At 44.2% G+C, this 20,991-nt stretch overlaps 1 protein-coding gene across 16 annotated transcripts in view; it reads left to right on the forward strand.

Annotated features, from left to right (window-relative positions):
• The first annotated feature begins 285 nt into the window (after window positions 1-285).
• Window positions 286-20,991, forward strand: part of Capn13 (calpain 13) — an 88,427-nt gene continuing 67,721 nt past the window's right edge. For 5 of the 16 annotated variants that reach the window (XR_015621980.1, XR_015621985.1, XR_015621983.1 and 2 more), the window contains exons 1-2: window positions 286-448; window positions 16,054-16,287. Coding sequence is in view for 8 of the 16 variants with exons in the window: in XM_087553670.1 (XP_087409796.1) it covers window positions 16,090-16,287 (198 nt within the window). In the remaining 8 variants the exon portion in view is untranslated. 16 annotated transcript variants of the gene reach the window in all.

Here is a 20,991-nt window from a genome sequence, read left to right on the forward strand (position 1 = left end):
GCTTCCCTGGTTGTAAAATCACCAAGTCCCAGAAACAAAGTGAAGGTGAAGCCATGCAGATTTGTGAAACCAGTGAGAATCCAGGCAAGCAAGCAAGAAGTCAGTAGGTGTGTCAGAAGTGAGATGGGGTCAGGAGGGGATGGAGTCCAGGGGGCTGATAGTCTGGGAGATCTCCCTGTTGAAAGCCAATCACCACCCTCAGTCAAGGTTGGAAATACTGTTTAACTAAGGCGGGGCTGCAGCGACAGCTGCGCTCATATAAGGAAGTAGATGAGAGGAAGAAGCAGGCAGAACCTTGTATTTATTCCCTCCAAAGGAGCAACACTCTCCCTCAGCCGTCCCCTCTACCTCTCTCCAGCCCTCAAGACTGCTTGGTAGTGCAGCTGCCTCATCGAAATAAGCTTCCTGCAGGGACACTGCCCCAGGGTGCTACCTTCAGAGGACACAGGTGAGGCACAAGCAGCCATCTCTCAGGCTCTGGACCTAGGGAATCCTCCCACCATCTGTGAACCTATGTGCTTCCCAGAAACCTTCCTCCTGATGCTGGTTCTGTGTGCTGAGGCAGGGCTATGATGTAGGACACAGGGGCTCTGAAAAACCAGGCCTTTCCTATGCACCAAGTCCAAGGAGATAGATGCTTGGAAGATTGGAGGGGGGGGGGTGAGGATATGGTCAGAATACATTGTATTAGAAATCCATGTTCAACTTTTAGAAACTATTAGAGACAAACACAAGGTGAGTTTTGTAGAGAAGCTTATCACAATTTTGCCATGGGTCTTGGTCACTTAGTCACCTTTGCTTTCTATTCATACAGAGTTACAACCTTGAGGTCATTGTTGACCATGAGAACATTCAGATAGCAGGAATCATGACTTCTCCTCTTCCTCCTCCTTCTTTAATCTTTCTTTTGTGCCTACGCGGGTATAAATGTATCTGTGCTTGTGTGTGTGTGTGTGTGTGTGTGTGTGTGTGTGTGTGTGTGTGTGTGTGTTCTCATGCATACAGAGGCCAGAGACCAACTTTGGGTGCTACATCAGGAGCTACCTACTTTGTTTTGTGAATCAGCATCTCTGGGCTCAGTACTTCTGCTAAAACAACAGCCAGGGGGTCCCAGGGACCTGCCTGTCTCTGCCTCTTTATAGTCTTTGCTGGGATGTGTGGATGCCATCATGCCTAACTTTGTACATACGTGTCAAGGTTCAAAGTTGGTTCCTCATGCTTTTGTGGCAAGCACTGTCCTGACTGCCTAGCCCAGTAATCAGGACTTCTGTTTCCACTGATGCATAGCTCTGGCAGTGTAAGTATTCAGTATGTATTCACTAAAGGAAACCATGGAGCCCAGACACTGTTCTCTAATAATCTGGTGTAATAGCCACAAGGACAAAGTTGAGAACGATCTGAGCTCAACACAAAAGGCAGGTCACTACCACTGCCAAGCTTCACTGGGAGCCTCCAGAACCTCCTGCAGTCATAGTCACATAAGTATCTCTGAGGCTGCTGAAGTTATCCTGTCTTTGAGATGTGATGCTGTTGTCAGGGAGACACTTCCAGCTGCTTAGGTCAGCCTCAAACTTCCCAGATTAGAACAAAGTCAGATTTCCCTTTATGCTTAGAATGAGGTCACAGATGACAGGTAGACCTCTGTTTACCCCCTAGAGACATTGACTGGATGTTTAGTCAGCATCTCTCTTGAATTTTCCTACTGTGTACTCTGACTCCATTGCTTCCTAGGAGGAGGGGAGGCACAATAACTACACGAAGCCGTGTTTATTACTATGTGAAGTGATGGGGTACAGTAACTGCTACTTGTATAATGGACAAGTATTATAAGTAGTGTGAGTTCATTAGTCCCAATTTGTAGACAGAGAAGGTGACTGTTAAGCGCCTACTAAATGCAAATGACAGATCTAGAGTTCTGTCACATCTTGTCTTGTGCCCCGGTGCCTTGATTGTGTTTAGTGACCCTCTTAAACAAACACCATAGAAGAGAAGGTGCTTCTGGGGAGTGCACAGTGGAACGGCCTGCTCGATGGCACTGAGGGCAAACTTTGTGTCCTTTACTATCTCATCCGTTGGAAGTGTTCCCGTTTCCTCTTCACGTGGATGAGGTAACCTTCCTACCACCTTCCTCTCAAGATTGAAAGTTTAGTTGAGGTTGTAAGTACAAAGGACTTAGCAGTGTTCAGGTTGTGCTTATTGCTCAAGAAAACCGAGTCCTTCTGTGGTGGTATTTCTACCTTGGCCTCCCTGTTAAGTGATTATGGACAAAAAGTATGTCTTATGGTACTAACATATCAGGAGCTACCATCCCAGGGCAGCAAGAGGGAAGGCAATAGGAAGTAACAAGAGATTGATGGGAAACAAAAGAAAGTCACTCATCTGACCTCTCTTGACGGAGAGACAAGGCCAGACAGATCACTGTGCATCCTGTCTTTCCTTGTATAAAGACAACAGAAGAAGCAATGTATATTTTGCCTCCCACAGTTTCCTTGGTCAGATGAACTCACTCTCCTGCCTACCTGGCCGTGTTATCTCATTCCCTGCCCTTCACTGAGAAACCTATATCTAATCTTTGAAGGTCGGCACCTCATCTGAGGTCTGAAGCAATTGGCAGGGGTGCTTCCTTGTCTGGGGTAGAAAAAGGCAACCAAAAGGCTGAGTATCTTAGTTTTTTGGTTGTGTTGTTGTGAGAGAGTACTCTAACCAAAGCCGCTTAAGGCGGGAAAGGAATTATTTCAGACCATAGTTCAATGTTATGGCCCCTCATTTTGAAAGAAGTCATAGCAGCAGGAACTTGAGGTCACACTTCACATTATGAATGCAGTTGGAAGATGAGAGCAATGAATACGTACAAGTGTGCTAGTGCTCAGTTAACGTTTTCAATTCTCATACCTTCCAGGATCCTCTGCCTGGGGAATAGTTTCACCCACAGTGGTGTGTCTTCTTACTTGAATTAAGATAGTCCAGAGAACCTCCCACAGACATACCCATAAACCCATCTCCCAGGAGGCCATAACCTTTGTCAACAAAACAGTTTGACAACAACCATTCATTCATGTCTGAAATGAGTCTTCCAGAGTCTGAGGCTCCCCTGAGCTAGATAAGATCTGTCTTCAAACAAAACAAAATAAAACAAAAAGCAGAAAGGAGAGAGAGAGAGAGAGAGAGAGAGAATATGAAAGATGGGTGGGGCTAAAAGAACCCAAGACAAATGTAAGTTTAAAAAAAAAGGACTAAATGATCATTTTAGTATTTTACTAATTATCAAATTAGGCTTCTGTTGGCATGATTTTGGTAGGTGTATTTCCTAAGAGTCACTTCTTCACCCCTGAGAGAACCACAAGGGCTTCAGATAGGCTGGTTTAGACCATGTCCTGAGTGTTTGGAACAAGTCAGCTGATAGGCATATCAAAGCTCTGAAACTTCCCAGAGAAGGGCATGCACCAAGCCACTACCAGACAGAAGATAACCTGGGGCCATAAGAAGCCCAGAGTACAGTATGGCTTCCCTGCCATGCCCATGACTCTACCCACCCTAACTCACCCTATACATGCACACCCTTTTTGAGACATACTCTTGTGTACCTTAGGCTGGCCTTAGACTCTTGAGAGTTATATAATGACGGCCTTGAGTGTCTGATGCTCCTACAAATCCTGAGACTACAGAAAGGGATTACAGAAAGCACCACCATGCTAGTTTACCTAGGATTTTGTTCATGGTAAGCAAGTATCTTGGCAACGGAGCTACATGCCCGCCCCTATCTCTGCCTCTTGAATAGTCTTGCCTAAAACACAGTACATAGAGAGAAAACCAGCAATCAAATAACAATAATAAACAAGAAAGAGAGGACCAAGACACCCAAAAGATAGATGAAACTAAAAGACCCTGAGACAAAACAGCACTTGACTTCTGAGCTGGGATTCTTCAGGATAATGGGTGGATTTATACATTTATACATGCTGCCTACAGCCCTTTCCTTACTCGGAAGGTCATGACTCAAATCTGCATACAAAGGCTATGAAAAGGCCAGAAGAAAGACCACTTCCTGTATTGAATTCCCATAGAAAACCCTGCTTTCAACCATGGTGTCTATGGGCAAACCTGAATCTTCTGCCTTGATCCCTGAATTCTCAAGGAACTTTACTATGTTCTATTTTTTCTTTTGCATGGCTTTTTTTTGCATAAAAATTCTATGACACAATGAGAAACCGAGAAGTAGGTAGAAAGGTCATCAACCTGCAAAGCAGAATCTCCCAGTAAACACCGGGGAAGTTCAGTGGGTCCTGGTTCCTCATCTCCACAATGAAAACAGTTCAATATGGGATGTATGCTGGGCCTTCCAACCTCTGGAGCTGTGATATATTCAAAAGCAGTTGTAGGCCAACTCATCCAGCTCCCGCACTGACCCAGAAACAGTCTGCCTTCCTTTGTTCAAATCTATGTTTATTGCTTATATCCAGTCATGGGTCCAATTTTTTAAAGAGCCAGTATAGAATACAAAGTAAGTTTGTCCCCACTGCCTCACATCTGGTGGAGTCATGCATGAGAAGAATATTGTGCAATGTTACAAATGTCTGACAACCAGCTGAAGGGTGGCATTAAGGCCACGGAAATCCCCAACATTCTTGAAATACTTTTGGTGCCATCTCTTGGGGAAGTAGTTGAGAGCTTCCTGAATCAACTGATCCCAGATGTTCTGGTGGACTGCTGGGCATATGGACCATCTCAAGGCCCTGTTCTAGTACCAGTGTCGCCCTTGGGCCTGTGCATAAAACCTATTTGCCCACTTAGTGAGGTTGCTTTCCACAAATGGGCACAGGACCCCAGGGCTCCCTGTCAACCTCGGCTGTTCTGAAAGGTGGTATAGGCAACAGAAAAGTCATAACAGCATCCTATACCTCTTCTCAAGGAGAGGAGTTAATGCTTATCTATCCTCTTAGGCCTGTCCTGTCCATACCTGCCCCACACTTCCTTACCAGCAGGCTTCTAAACCATTTCTTTCTATTACTGGTTTTCCTCTGCACCCACAGTCCTTCTCACAAGTCATCTAGCTCCACTTGGAAATCTAAGGCATGGGGAGTGTGAATGGATGGAGAAAGGCACATGGGCTGCCTTAGAGGCTTCACCACCCTTCCAAGCTTGCCTGTCTCTGCCTCCCCTCCCTCATTACCAAAGTCTGTTCTCTTTCATAGTGCTCTTTGACATACTTAATAAGGAAGTTTTGTTTTCTGAAGACTTCAGTCCTCCCATTGGTCCACACCCTATCCCTGAGCCCAGAGGTGTGACCTTACCTACTTGGAAATGTGGCTTAGAACCTGGGACCATCACTAGGTGTCCCAGATTGCTTCCAGGAAAGGAGAATGGTCCCCTTGATCAAAATTCCCCTTGGCTGTTGATACTGCTATTCTTCCTCTTTATGTTGGAAAGGGCCAGATAGGGTCGGAGTTAGGCCCGGTTTCCACTCCAGGACTCTACCACACATTTGTGAGTTTAACACTGGCCTCAAATGCCCCAAATAGCCAGGCCACAAGGTGGTATGTCAGGCCAACTGAGAAGAGGCCCACACCTTCTGACTCCACTGACTTTTCTCCTCTCCCTTGTTGAAGCCAGAGGCAGAGATAGAGGGGTGGAGAGTAGCCTTCGAGAACTCCATCTAGGGGTGGATCACAGCAAATGTGTCTATTTTCCGGACTATACTTGAATGCTCACTGTGGAGATGGGGCAGTCCTGGTATTGTACAGCTTCAGTACTATAGGCTGATACAGGAAAATGCCCAGCCCAGGCTAATACAGGAGAACACCCAGCCCAGGCAGATCCTGCATCTTGTCCCTGTATGCCTTAGGTCTCTTCTCCATAGTCCCAGTTCCCACTGAGTGGCTGTCTCTGGACTCTTTCTGTCTGGATCTCTTTTTCTCTGTGTGCCCTCCCAGCCTTTGTCTGATTCTCTCATCCATTCTCTCTCTGTTTCGTGTCAATGGAAGACTAAGAAGAAAGGCCAACGGGTGATCTTTTAAGAATAAGTGAATTACATAAATATGACCTTAACTTCTATTAATTTTTTTTTAAAGAATGGGAAGGGAAGAAAGATTCTAAATCTAGTGTTGTCTGATTTGGTCTTTGAGAAGTGATGGGAGGGCTAGATCCTTCCTCTGGAACTTTGTTCAAAAACAGAAGCTCATTATGACCTGGTATTTTAGCTTAGTACATGCTCAGCTCCAACTCCCTAAGTCTTCCTGATGTGCTAAAGAGGAAATTTGAATAAGTTAAGTTTTCCTCATAGATGAAAAAAACCTACCCCCAGAAGTCTAGGAATGTGGCAAATCCTATACAATTTCTCTGGAGTGCATCCAGCTGTAGAATCCAGAAGGAAGCCTACCTTGTTGGTAGAATAAAGCTAAGAATCTGCTCAAGAGCTTTCTAGGTGTCTTTCCTAACAGAGTGACACCCATCAAAGATCCTTCGATAGAGAAAAGATACCAAGACAAACTGTCTTCCTTGTGGGTGTTGGGATACAAACTTACTTAAACAGAATAACAAGGAACTCAGCCATACTCCTCTGGAAATTTTTAGGGTCCATACCTATTCTTAGCATCGGAAATCAGACCATATATTTAAAGGGGCTAATGAAACTTAGAAAAGAAAGTCCAATTTTCTTAATCTTCCAAAGGGAGAAACTGAGTCTAGAGGAGGCAACGTTGTGTCTGAGATGAGAGAGGACACATAGATCCTTTCCATTCTCTCCGTCACTGGGCTTTCCTGACATGTTCCTATCAGTTAAGCTCTATGAACGCTCTGAGGCTGGGAGGCTGGGAGGCTGGGAGGCTGGGAAGCTGGAGACTAGGAGAATGGGAGGCTGTGAGGCTGTAAGGTTCAGAGGTTGAGAGGCTGTGAGCGGGATGGGAGGATGGGAAGATGGGTGCTGGGTCCGTGTGCCAGAACAGTGGGAAAAAGGATGGTGTGACTGCATGTCTGCTGACCTACAGAAGCAATCTTCTGCACTCTGTGCTCTCATGCCAAGTTGTCAGTCTCCTTGGCAGCCTGCACTGAAGCTAAGCCCCATCACTGGCAGACGCTAGATAGTTCTATTCTGAGCGCTCACTTCCCTGGCACCTGCTGCAGAGCTGAGACGCTTCACTGCTTCTAAATCCGAGCCTGGTTTCTCTCATGTCCCCCACTCCCATGGCCAGTTGGTGGATTAGAGATTATCTCAGAGAATGGAAGACACTTGTGTACTCCAATCCCTTTCAGCCCTGATTAAGGGCATAGTACATAGGTTACTTGCAGGCCAGATTTCCAGCCTTGAAGCCAGGGGCTAGCACAGAAGCCCACCAGTGTTGCCCAGCTCCTCAAGCTTGACTTTGAGCCTTGGTTTCCTTTTCTGCAAATGGAACCCGCTACAATCTTTATGAAGACGCTGCTTGTCAGCTTGACTGGATCTGTAATAAACTAACAGATAAGGTCATGGGCAGACCTGAAGGGGATTACCTTCATCACATTAATTGATGTGGAAAGGCCCGTTTAAACTTTGAATGGCATTATTCCCTAACAGGGGAATCCTACACGATATAAAATGGAGAAAGAGAACTGAGCACATGCATGTACCCCTCTATTTCCAATGACAGGTGTGATGTAACTCGATCCAAGTCCCCTCCTGTCTTGAATCCCCACGGTGATAGGCTATACCTTGAACTATGAACTAAAACAGTTCCTTTCTCCCTAAAGTTGCTTTTGATAAAGTATTTACACAACAACAGGAAAAGAAACTACCAGAATCTCCCTCTTACATCTGCCTTTCTCCGCCCATGGCTTTTAGGCTATGGAGGACTCGTATCTTCCTGAGGTATCTGAGGCATGAACAGAACTCAGGTCAACACTCACCCAGAAGTTTAGCTCCATCTTCAAGGCCTGCCATCAGTGCTCACTCTCACACTGGCACCAAATCCCTCAAGCTCTCCTGAGAGTATAAATCTATGTGCCAAGGTCTCTTTCTTCCTATATCGCTCTCCCTTGCTTCTTCTCTGTCCACTTCCTGTTCCTTCCATTTTCTCTTTCTTCTTTCTTCCCCTCCTTCCCCTCTCCTGTCTTTCTCTGCCCCTAGTTGCACACTCTCCTTGGCTCTATCTCACTGGTCTCTCTCTCTCTCTCTCTCTCTCTCTCTCTCTCTCTCTCTCTCTCTCTTTCTCTCTCTCTCTCTCTTCCCCCTTGCTCCCCTCCCTCTTTTTCTCTCCCCAAAGCTCTGAGGTATGTCAAGGTGCCATATAGCTAAAAGTGGTTTGCTCCGGGTGTTTTTCCACCAGAGAGCAGTTAAGTGCCTTATTTTCTCCACTCTGGTGACTAAATTATTCTCCATGTGTTAAACAGTGTAATTAAACACACACACATGAGAGTGAGCCGGCTCCTTCCTCCACCCTTCCTTGTTCCTTGTCAGCAGAGAGAGTGTCAGCCCCAGCCTTCAAGCTCTGTTAGTTTTAATTTGAGTTGTGGAATTAGTAATGGGTTTTGCTGTAACACTGTTGTGGGAAATAGATCGCTCCTCGTGCAGGGTTTGGGCACCATTTCAAATGAGGATTTGTTAAGGGGAAAGCCGTCCTTTGTCGTGTTCTGCTACATTACATCAGATTTATTTCCATTGTTCGGAAAAACACCAACCAGGAGAGGGCTATGAGCATCACTCTTGGGCAAGCAACAATTGAACATGGCTTCCTGTTCCTTAGCTGACTTGGGAAAAAATGCAAAGAGCTCACCCTTTGTGGCTAGAATAGTTCAAGTACTTCCTGTAAACAGCACTAGAACAGCCCAGGCACCTGTCACTGGGAGGCCTGAGGGAACTGCTTTCCAGAGCCTGCCATTGGCAGAAAATGACTGAGTGGGTTGGTGGTAGAAAAAAAATTGGAAGCTGGAGAAACATAATTGAATGGAGAGAGCCCAGCAGGGCAAAGTTGAGAGGGAACTGTGGGAGGCAACGATTCGTCTGCATCCTTCCGAAGCCATCCTCCTCAGTCTGATGAGTCCCATGAAAATTCTGTCATGTTCTTCCTTGTTCTGTGGCATTTCACACCATTAGCAGTCTTTTCCTTGGTGCTGTCCAATAAGGCAGCCACTAGTTGCACGTCGATGGGTACGGTTAAATGCAATCTAAATGTAAATGACACGAAATGGAATCAAATTAAAAGTCAGTCACTTGCCTTATAGCAAGAGTTCAAGGGCCACATGTGACTAGTGATTCCTGTGTTGTGTGTGAAGGCGCATTAGTCAGCATTCTCTGGGGTAGCAAAACCAAGAGAAAGAATATGTATTAAAATCAAGCTTATCCGAGTGTCTTATGTGATATGGCTAGAATAGTCCCACAGCAGACAGTAGTCTCACAGCAGACAGAGCAAGAACCCAGTAGCTGCTCAAGTTCCAGAGATGGTCAACTCTGTTCTGTTTCCCGGAACAGAAGTGTTCTAGAAGGCCTGAGAACCAGGACGCCAGGCTTGGGAACAATGACATTTCTGTGCTCTTTGTCCTAGGAAACTCGTTAAGATACCAATCATGGTCTCTGGGCTCTTTGCCTACTTGGCTGGCCTGCTTCAAGCCTGTATGACTTGTTTATACAAGTTCAATAAAGTTACCCCCTGCTCTAGGTGGGTCTAACTGCGTGTCAAAAAGTCTGCCAGCGAGTGAAATACTTGCTTTTCTAGACAAATCTGACTCTTGTTTGGACACAACAGAGACAGAAGCAATAGGCCACTTGAATGTAGCCCCCTAGTAATAAGGTTACACAGCCAACATCTCAGTGGGCCAAGATCACCTTTCTATACAGAATCAGAGCCATTCCATCTAGAGCAACACATTGCCTTAGTAGCTGTTCAGACCCTAAGCATAGTTTGGCTCCATTTAACCAAGAATTTAGATATACAAATTATTCTCAAAATAAAGTCTAGCTAAGACAGAGCACATGCAGTTAACCTTCATATTTAAAAACAGCTTTGTGAGCACCTGGGTCACACTTCATCCTCTTAGTCCTCAGATCATTTAGAGCTTTGATTCTGTCAGCACTTGGGTGGTAGTTCTCCTTTATGTCCATTATTAAACATGATGGAAATGTTGCAAAGGCTCTTCGTTAAACCTCAACACTTTTACTGAAGTAAAACTTACAGTATAGGGATTCCCAGATAGTCCAGACTCACTTACCTGTATCTCTGGGTCAGACTGTGAACTCTGAATTCTGCTTACTGTGATGCCTCTGCCTCACTGTGCTACATTGCATGGTGCACATCTGGCAGGATGCACAGCCTGACCAAGCGAGTCTGCTGTCACCACCTTACATTTGTAGAGCAAGGTGAGATTTTTATCAAAACAAAACAAAACAGTTTTTATAAAAAGACAGGAATGCACACACCCGCCCACATGTACACACCACACACACAGGCACATATACACACATGCATACACATACCACACACACATACACACATATATACACACCTAACACATATGCACATATATGTGCACACACAGATGCTCCTCTTCCTTCATCATTATTTACTAAATGCTCCAAGTGTCCCTCGAGAGTATTTCAGGTTGCTTCTATCTGCATCAGACTTGTTAAAGATGCCACAGAACTCTAGAAATCCTTAAATCAGAAAAATAGTGGTAATTACAAATCAACTTTAAAAAAAAACTCACACAGTTTCTTATATTTAATACCCACAACTGTTCCTTCCCCTTTCTTTCTTTTTTTTTTTTAATTTGGAGCTGGGAACCGAACCCAGGGCCTTGCACTTGCTAGGCAAGCATTCTACCACTGGGCCAAATCCTCAACCCCAATACCCACAACTGTTAACATTTGACTCAGTTTATAAAAATCCAACTGATATTTTAACACGTTTGTGTAAATTAGAAGATAGCTGGGTTCTTCAAATGACACTGAAAGAAGATAAAGCCACAAGCTGACTGAAGATACTTGCGCCACATAGACCCAATCAAAGATGCATATGCCAAGAAGATAAAGAAGTCCTACAAATCAATGGGAAGGACAAGCCAGTGGATAAATGTGCGTGGGATATGAATATTCATTTCTCAAGGGACGGCGTACAAATGGAGAAGAAATATATTGAAAAATGTTCAATCTTACCACTAATCAGGGAAACAAATTAAGACCACAAGGAGTTGCTATTTGCTCACACCAAACGGATACTAATGAGAAGCTTGCCAATAGCCAGAGTCACTGAGGGTATCGCAATGGAGTCTTTTCCTGGGAAAATAATGTAGCTGACTTGGACTCCATGTATGCGTATTCTACACCTAAAACTTCCACTCCAAGAGATCTAACCTGGAGACACTTAGCACAAGTATGCCAAGTGTATTTATAGCATAACATTTCATTAAAGCAAAAAGGAGAACTTCCATTGTCAATGGAGAGATGGCTGTATACACTGTAGGTTAACGTGAGGCGGCAAGGGAAGTGAAACACAGTTACTTGTTAACTTGGGGGATTAATAAAGGAAGTGGATGGAGATTCTATATGATTTGTACAGCACCCAATTTTAAGCACTTTAGGTACGACTAATGTATAACTCTCCATATTTAAAGTACAAACATAGATGGAATCGGAAGGTGTCTATACATGTGACATCCTTACCACACTCAAGGCGAGCACCAATGTCACCCTGAAAAGTTGTAATGCATTCACTCGTATCCCTCCATTTATGTGACCACTGAACGTTTTCTGTCACAATCCCATTAATTAAATGTGCTCATGCAGAGTGCGCTCTTTTGCACTGTTTTCCTTCACTCACCATGATGGTTTTGAGACACAGCTATGTTGTCATATGTTATAACAAGTATCTCTTCCATTAAAGAAACCTTTCCGTCTTTCCATTCATTCAAATATTTTTATTCTCAATACTGTTAGGTGCTGCTTGGCCAATCCTTTTTATGTCCATTGACAGCCATCCCTTACACCCCAAGGTCCTAATTAATATTCCCCATTATCTTCAGAACTTCCAACTTCTTAGAATATGTAATCAGTGCCAGGAGAGTCTTGGGCCAAACTCGAGTTAGCTAACCACTGCTGCCGACTGATCTAAGTTCCCCACCACCCAGATACAGACTGATATGGAGGAAACCCACCCCTAGTACTACCGTGTCTGGGGACGAAATCATAAGGAAGAAGCTAATTCCTTATGATTATAAAGACCATGGCCTTATATAAAAAGGAATCGAGAACGCAAAACTGGTCCTCTCTTCTAGCCTCCAGATGGAATGAAGACAATGAAATCTGTTGCTGGTGGGCCCAGTCTGTGATGTTTTGTTCTGCAGCAGTCTCCACCTCAGCAGAGAGTGTAGAAAAGGTTGGACTCGGCCTGATTCATAGCTGTTAAGGTCAGCAGAAGGGGAGGTTTCATCCCAATCCCCATGCACACCTTCCTGAAGCCTGACTCATGGGCTTAGCCAGTTCCTACTCATTCTGCCATTGACCTACCTCTCCTGTGGCATTTTCCTTGTTCCCAAGAGAGTTTTAGCAGCCAGTCAAGCTTGCCACTGAGCAGCAGGCAGAGCTCTTGTATCTTGCACTTTCTGTTTCTCAGATCAGCGTGGTCGAGCCTTCTCTTGTTTGGCTTCCTCTTAAAATGTGGGCAACTAAGGGAGAGAAGAAAGGAAAGAAACCCCAAAGTGTCCTCCAAAGTGACAAGTGAGAAAATTGAGTGGTGCTTTCTGGGATACATAATAGTGACAATAGTGTCAAGTTCTACAGATGGACAATCTGGAAAGGAGGAGATGCGGTAGCTGAGAAGCATGTGTGTATGTGTGCGCATGCGCGCGTGTACACAAGTGTGCCTCCGTGTGAGCTGAGTGAACCCCCTTCTCTGTCCTTTCTGTTACCCCGACTGTGGAGCCATTAGAAGCTGATACTGCCAGGAGAGGGAGAGTCAGTTTTCATAAAGGGCGTAGCCTCTGGTTAGTCAATCATGCTGCAGGAGATGGCCCTACACCCAAGTGGGTGTGGGCAGCACGCACTGGACTCAAGCACACACTGGACTCAGTACAAAGGACAGAAAAGGAGCTGTGGAATCGAATGAGGAGGAGATAGAGGTGGATCTTGGAGAATATGAGAGGGGAATAGGATCAAAATAGAGTGTATGAAATGCTCAACAAAATAATAGAAATATTGTTTTAAATAAACAGGATTTAAAAAAAACAGAAATATCCTTCCCCAGAGTGTCCTACGTCCTCCAGCAACAGATGTCCATCTGCCACTGTGACACAGTGAATGAGAAAACAGTGAGGAACAAATAGGAGAGATATGATCACCCTCCTACCTGCATCCTTCAGGCTCCTGAGACCCGAGCTTGCCCTTTAGTACCAGCAAGTCACTACATAACCCATCTATGCTCAATGATAATGGTCACTGTGCTAATAATGCCACCCATGGACCACTTTCTTTTTACCAGTTAAGGCATTAGACATTCTATAGCACAGTGTCTTCTGCGTCCCAGAATGACCCTGTTATGTATGTAAAATTATCTCCATTTTACGAATCAGGACAGTGACTTTTAAATGTGCATACCTAAAGTCTGGCTACCCGCTACTACTGGGCAGTGGGAGCTCTCTAGAATGAGCCAGGGACTCACCCCGCAACTTGTAAGACCTATGAATGATTCTAACAGAGAAATGAAACTAAATCCTTTAAACTTTAATTTTTACATGCAATTATGGGCTCCTTCCTTGCAATCCCATAATTGTGTTATTAAGGGTAACTACAGTGTGGTTTTCATAAGCTAAAATTAGGTCATTGCTAGACTTTCTCACATGCTCCAATTCAATGTTTGGTGGAGAGGCAGGAGGCGTAATGATGTGTTGGCTCCCTGGTTCCTGAGCACGCACACAGTTGACAAACCCACAATTCCCTACCTCTTCATTACTGGGTGTCGCTGCCATTCTCTTGAATTGACAAGCAATTTCTATCACTGTTTTTCTGCTCTTGAATGATAGCTTGCTGTTACCTCAGCTCTGTCAGTGTTATTTAATTTGTTGTGGGCTCTCGGTATAACCTCATGGCAGATGCTGAGGCATACAGAATATTTTGGTCTTTTTTTTATTTTTCCCCAATAGCTAAATTGAAGAAACGCATATATCATAATAGGTGAAAACAGCTCAAATTGCCTATATTTTTACCATTATTTTAACCTCAGGTTAAACTATATGGATCTGACTAGGCTTAACTATTTTTGATCTGTAACAATGCTAGTTTTACAGAGCTCAGTCTAATAATGCCAATGTAAATTATTCATATCTTATTTGGGAGAAAATTATAAGTACAATTTCCCTTGGAATGTGCTGGAACAATGACACTTAACTGGTGATATTCTGCCTGTGAATTTGTGCTATCTCGGTAATTTGCCATACCACTACCAAGTAACTGCAAGATAATTGCAAAGTTATTTTAAGTTTGCATATGTTTTTCTAGGATTCACAAGTCGTGGCTGTCAGTTCGTGTTCTTGCCTTCTAAGTGAGTTCCCCATGTTCTCTCATTCTCTCTCCCTGGATTTCTTTACTGTGAAGCAGTAGTGAGTGGGAAATGTGGCTATCTGAGTAGACCTTCGCCAAAGAAGCTTCAATAGCAGGACTTTAAGACTTGCTCTTCATGGCCCGCTAATAAGGTGAACTTGTGACTGTGAATTTGAGGCTAGCTTCACAGGTGGAGGATGTGAGGTCTATGTTGTGGGATTACATCCATTATACCCATATGGCTTCCTGGACAAGAATCCTAAACCTTTATTGACAATGTCTCAAAAAAGTTAGATGTTGACAATTTGGTGAACCCCTATTGTATACCAACTTCTTGGTTGGGTCAAATCTTAAGTAATACCATCACAAACCCTCTAAGTTTGGTATAATCAGCCTGTATAGGGAGATAGATAGGAACAATGCTAGTTCCATATTGCAGATCCAAGATGTAACTGGTGAAAATGCAAGCCAACTTTAAAACCCATGTGGCCATTCACACCACCACCTCCTCTCTCCTTCTTGTCTAGTTCATCATCTAATCTTCTAGGTTCTGCCTATAAAACAAACCTGGACTTTGTCTACCCTCAACTGTTTTCTCCACTAACACTTCACCACTGTCTCTCCTCAGGGCAAATGCAGCAGCCTCTAACCTCCTCCAGTCTGCATGAATTCTCACCTTCATCTGGCCACCTACTTGTTTAAGAATCACCATCCTACCTACAGCTTAATCAAAACACAGCTTATATGCCACCCCTGAGATACCCACACGCAAGCATGCACGCACACACATGCTTGTAGGCGATTGACAAAACTCCAAACAAACAAAACAAATGAAAAAAACCACGTATTTTGACTTTCCCAATCTGCCTTTTCTAGCCATTTCCCTCCAATACTTAAATATTCCAGCCTCAACTAAACCCCACTAAACCTTCCAAGTTACTTCCTGTTCTCCCATGCCCCATGACCTCACAAGACAACTTCCGTGGCCTCTGTGTAGTTGCTACAAAGGGCAGCTACAACCATCTAAAAAAAATTACTCACCATTTCTCCAGCAGGTAAATTCTCCTTTCAAGGCCTGTTTCAAATGTCACCGCCTATGGGAATGTCCTCCCAGGCTGTCAGGAGAGTTATAGCACCTCCTCCCTATGGCCACGGGCTTTGTACACATTTTTAATTGAGTAGTGTCTGTTGAATGACAGCCGGTTGTCGAAATGTCTAATTCATCTTCCTCACTTTGTAATGAGCCCCTTGGGGATAAAGATCATGATGTATTTATCTTCGGATTGCCAACGTTCAGAGGAGTGCATGGCACAAGGTCAGTGCTCAATAAATGTTCATTAAATGGACAAATGCCCTCAGAGTCTCTGATTCACATGAGAAACTAATTCAGTACACCAAGCTGAACATGAACAGGAAGTAAGGATATTAAATTTTAGTTGAGGCTTGCCCACCCAGGGGCTCTATGTCAGGGACAGCAGAAATCTTATGCTCAGATCTGATAGAACTGGGAGGCATCAGAATGTTCTGACACTAATCATTTTCCTTTCTCTCACCAGAAAGAAAGGACTTCAGACATTTTTCTAGAGCTAGTCATGGCACATGACACAGAGGCTCTAGAAGAAACCTCCGTGGTCAAGTTCAAGAACCAGGACTTTAGATTCTTACGGGATCGTTGCCTGAGCAGGGGTCAGCTGTTTATAGATGATACATTCCCTGCTGAGGCATCTTCCATTGGCCAGAAACTGCTCATGGGAAAGCGCCTTCCAAAATTGGAGTGGAAGCGACCACAGGTAAGGGAACCCCATCTGGGAGCACAGTAAGCTCTGTGAATCTGGGCGCTGTGCTCCATAGCATCTCCTTGTGAAAAGACAGTGATCCAGCCTCAAACCAAACAGGAAAGAAAAGTAAGATTCATCTGGTTTCTCTGCTGCACTCATAGGTCCAGTCCAAGAAATGGGAGGGCTCTGTGCTCAGAGGCAGAGCCTGAACCACGGTTCCTAACTCTGTTCTGATAATGACCGCAGCTAGATTAAAACATCTCGGTCCTATGACTGGGAAAATGACTTGTCATGGTTACGGAGGCTGTGCTGCTTGGTCTCTAGGGTCTCTCCACCTCCTTAATTGAGCCCATCTATCAGTCTGTCGTCCTTTATTCTCTTCAAGTGTCAGTGTCTTTATGTTCCTTTCTTCTTACCTACCAGAATTTACTCAAAAGGAATATATCATGTCAGTCATTTCTACTACAGGAGGAATTTAAATAATTGCTCTGCCTCTCTCTTTTATAATCACATTCTTAGTCTTATAAAGGCTTGGTCATCCACAAAAGGACTTCAGACATCACAGACACCTGTGACATCGGGGTGATTGTGCAGGGTGGCAATTGAATCACCTGACTCCCCCACCTCAATCAGTAGCAGATGGCCACTAACTCTACCTTGCAGCAAGGTGAGCCCTGCTGCCTTCTAGAACGATCTCAGTTTTGAACCATGAAGCTCAGTCGGGGACATTGCAGTGGACTGAAGTTTCCTGTGATCTCTTCAGGACTCTTATAAATGTATAGGGACTAAATTACAAACGTTTTGGGGTGCCCGATGCCTCCTCCTCATTTCCTCCAAAGCTGCCAGCCCAGCCTAAAACAAGAAACCGGTACAAAGGCTAGTGAGAGCAGTTCTCAGGCACTGTGTGTGCCAAGCACTGTACTAGGCATGGTGAGTAGCACCAGAGTAGGCTGTACAAATGGTGATTTCTAATGAGGCCCCGGTAAGGATGGGACTATCTATCTTGTCCAAAACTATGCAGCCAATAATTTTAGTTATGCACATGTGAAAGAGAACTCAAGACACCGAGCTCTGAAGGGAAAACTTCTTACCTTAGCTGGACAGTCATATTCTCTAGGGAAGAAAAGGACCAATGGAAACCAGGTGGGGTTTCAGTGCTAGTTCACAAAAGCTGGATTCATTCATAAGTCTTGTCTGGTTGGTCCCATCAGCCCTTTGCAGTAGGTCCTTGGTCCCCCCTTCTTTTGTTTTTATCACCTACAGAGGTGGAAAAGTCTATTTAAGGAAACTCTGAAGGGTCATTTTCCCTCCTCTGTTGTTTTGAAAGATGAAACTCATTTGGAAAGTCTTTTTGCTTCCCTCACAAAGGTGCTGAGCAGTCTATGTGAGACCTTATTTATAACACTCCTATTTAGAAAGGGCTGACTGAGCGTGTCTAATTATCTAATTCCATCAACAACTCAACCTGGGGCGCAAGGAGAAACTGAGGCAAGTAGAAATGGCTCATACAGACTCAAACCAGTAACCTATAGTAAAGGCAACTAGAGGCCATGCTCATTTTTCCCATCATGCTTCACACCCTGGGACTGGCCCATATTCTAGCCATTGTTTGTTTCAGCATGTATTCCCAAATATCATATTTCTTAATGTGTTCCTTTCCATAGTCAGCAATACTGGTGTTTGTGTAATAATTTCTACAGCCTTCCATATAGTTTATCTCACTCGCAGCATCTATGGATTTTAATATTACAAGAAAGAAAACAGGGTTGGACAGGGGATACAGCTTCTCTGAGGGGGACATGGCTAGGGAAACAGGGAGAGAAGGAGAGAAAGACCCAGGAGTGAGATCACGACTCCCAAGGCCACATGCTACACTTTTACCCACATGAACTCTCATGCCTAATAAGGGTTTGTTAGAACCTAGGAAAATAAATAAATGCGTGAGTGTGGAGGTGACTGTCTCATGTGTACGAATGAGAAAACTTTTTTTTGACTGATTTCCCACATATGCTAGCCAAGAGAAAACCCTGGGTATATACTTCACAACTGTGTTATCACTGACTACTGCAGATGGGACTATGTGAAAGGCCCTGCATACAAGAGCCACAGCTAAGCTCGTCCAGGCCTCAGGGTAAGATCAAGACACACACAGTGCTATGGGTTTTAAACTCTTTGAACAATTTTTAAAACCATGAGGGACTGCCATTAATCTGATTCTGCCTGTAAAAGTGGAAAGAGAAGAATGACCAGTCTGAAGTTGCACAGCTAGACAATCCCACACCTAAATGCCTGACCTCAAAATACACTGTCCCCTATAAGGTGTCATTGTGACCTCATGTTATATTTTATGTTCTTGGCTTTTGGTTGCCAGCGATAGCTTATACACCATTAGACTCTCCAACCTCATATAGTCCAACAGGAACCAACCCCTCTAGAAAGTCAGTCTCTCTGTGGCTACGCAATTTCTTTGTTCTGTTTCATAGATGAAAAACAATGGGGGTGAAAATCAGACCGGCGCCATACTACATATGACTCTCTGAAGAAGAACTGAATGCAATGCTTAGACTCTAGCAATTGTAGGTACTTATTAGACACTAGCTGTTGGTTTTCGGATCCCTCAATATTCCTGGGCTTTCATAGGCTGAGAATTTCAATTTCAACCCTCAAAAAAAAAATCAGCAAATGTTTCCAAAGAGAAATGTAGGTCAGAAAAAAATGACAGGGGCTAAGGGGCTGGTGGGAAGGAATGTGCAAAAGACATTTCTTCTCATTTTCTGTACCCCATCTATGCTTTCAGTCAAGCCTCCCCTACAGCTTGCTTCATGCTTATCCATGGTTCACCCGAAACGTGTTCTGAGGCCCCATCTCCTCATTCTAGTTCATTTTAGACAATGGGGAAACTCCACATGTAGGAAGCTGCTATTATTCTTCCTGGATTTTTCATCCACACGCAGTAGATTCAACAGTAGCCTCAGGAGCCTGAGACCTGGCTTCAGTTTTCTGGGCCTACCACAGAAAATTGTTTCCTATCCCATAACTTTTTTCTGTCTCCCTCTTTCCTATCATCTGCTGTATTTGTTACTTTCCTTGTTGATGGTCCAAAATACCTGACAGAAGCAATGTAAGGAAGGAAGGGTTTATTCTCATTTACAGTTTAGGGGTATAATCCGCCATGGCCAGGCAGGCATGGCATCACGAACAGAAGGTGTCTGTATTCTATGGGTGACAGTAATAAAGGTCCATCGTATCCACATGAAGCAGAGATAGGGAGGGGATGGAAGAAAGGAGTGAGAGGAGAGAGAGAGAGAGAGAGAGAGAGAGAGAGAGAGAGAGAGAGAGAGAGAGAATATGCCGATGTTCATCTCCACATAATGGTTCCACCCACACTGGTGGTGGATCTTCCCACTTGAAGAAACTCCCTCACAGACATCCCCACAGGATGGTTTCCATGATGGCCCTATGGGATATCCATCAGGGCACGCAGTCATGATCAACTATCACATCCACATTTCTTCTTTTCTCTTCTCTTTCCCTCTAACAATGATCCAATAAAGTGTCTGCTGAAATGTTGTTGAAGGGAAATGTTTCTCACAGCCTGACCCGCCCTGTTTCTCTCTAAGGACTGTCCAACTTCGATCCTCACTTCAGCCTGGGCTCTGTAGCAGCCTGTGATCTTGTAGGGAGGAAACTCAAGGATTCGTCATTCTCAATGTTTCCTATAACCTGCGCTCTCAGTAAGAGATAATGCCGGGGTTTAGCTCAGTGGTAGAGTGCTTGCCTAGCAAGCGCAAGGCCCTGGGTTCGGTCCCCAGCTCTGAAAAAAAAAAAAGAGATAATGCCAAGAATAAACATGGGGGTGTGTGTGTAATGCATCCCCTAAATTAAATTTGGTACTTAGAAGGCCCACTTTAAGGAGAATTTTTATTCTATGGGTGACAGTAATAAATCCACTTGTTCAGTATGTACACAGTTGAGATCTTATACTAAGAGTGTGCATGAAATTTGCCATTTCATTACTCTTCCAGCCCTGTTTGGTGGATGATACTATCCCCCTAAATCAATCAGTGGTGTCCTGTAACCCTTTCTGCAATAATGAAGGTACTCATTCTGCTCCGTTCACTGCTATGGGCTGTAGTCAAATGTGTCTACTGAGTACTTGAAATGTGGTCGCTGTGATGTGGAGATGAAAATTTTAATATTGTAAGTCTAAATCAGTGGTTCTCAACATTCCTAATGCTGTGACCTTTTAACGTTATAGTGACCCCCAATCATAAAATTATTTCATTGTTACTTTATAAATGTACTTTACAACTGTTACGAATTATAATGTAATTATCTGATATGCAGGATATCTGATATACCAACCCCAAAGGGGTCACGACCCATAGGTTGAGAACCACTGGTCTACACGAATATGTACAGCTATAGCTGCCATAGTGGACAACACAAAGCCAAAGATTGGAGATCTTCACGCTTCACGCTGATAGAGCAAGGGATCTGGATGCCACCTTCAACCCCATTCGGGGAAAAAAATAACCCAAAGAATGGGCTGCATATCTAAAGCATGTTCTCATAGGTGCTTGGAGCCCAGCTTACGGCTTCATCGTGGACCCAGCCATGGTCACCCAGAGCAATGCATTTGCTGCCCAGGAAACATCTTCGCTTAGCCAGAGTCATTTTGGGGAGGCATATTCACTCATTAGAAGTGACTCGCCA

The sequence above is a fragment of the Rattus norvegicus genome, chromosome 6 (genome assembly GCF_021556685.1).
Source record: "Rattus norvegicus strain SHRSP/BbbUtx chromosome 6, alternate assembly SHRSP_T2T, whole genome shotgun sequence".
NCBI classification, from domain to species: domain Eukaryota; kingdom Metazoa; phylum Chordata; class Mammalia; order Rodentia; family Muridae; genus Rattus; species Rattus norvegicus.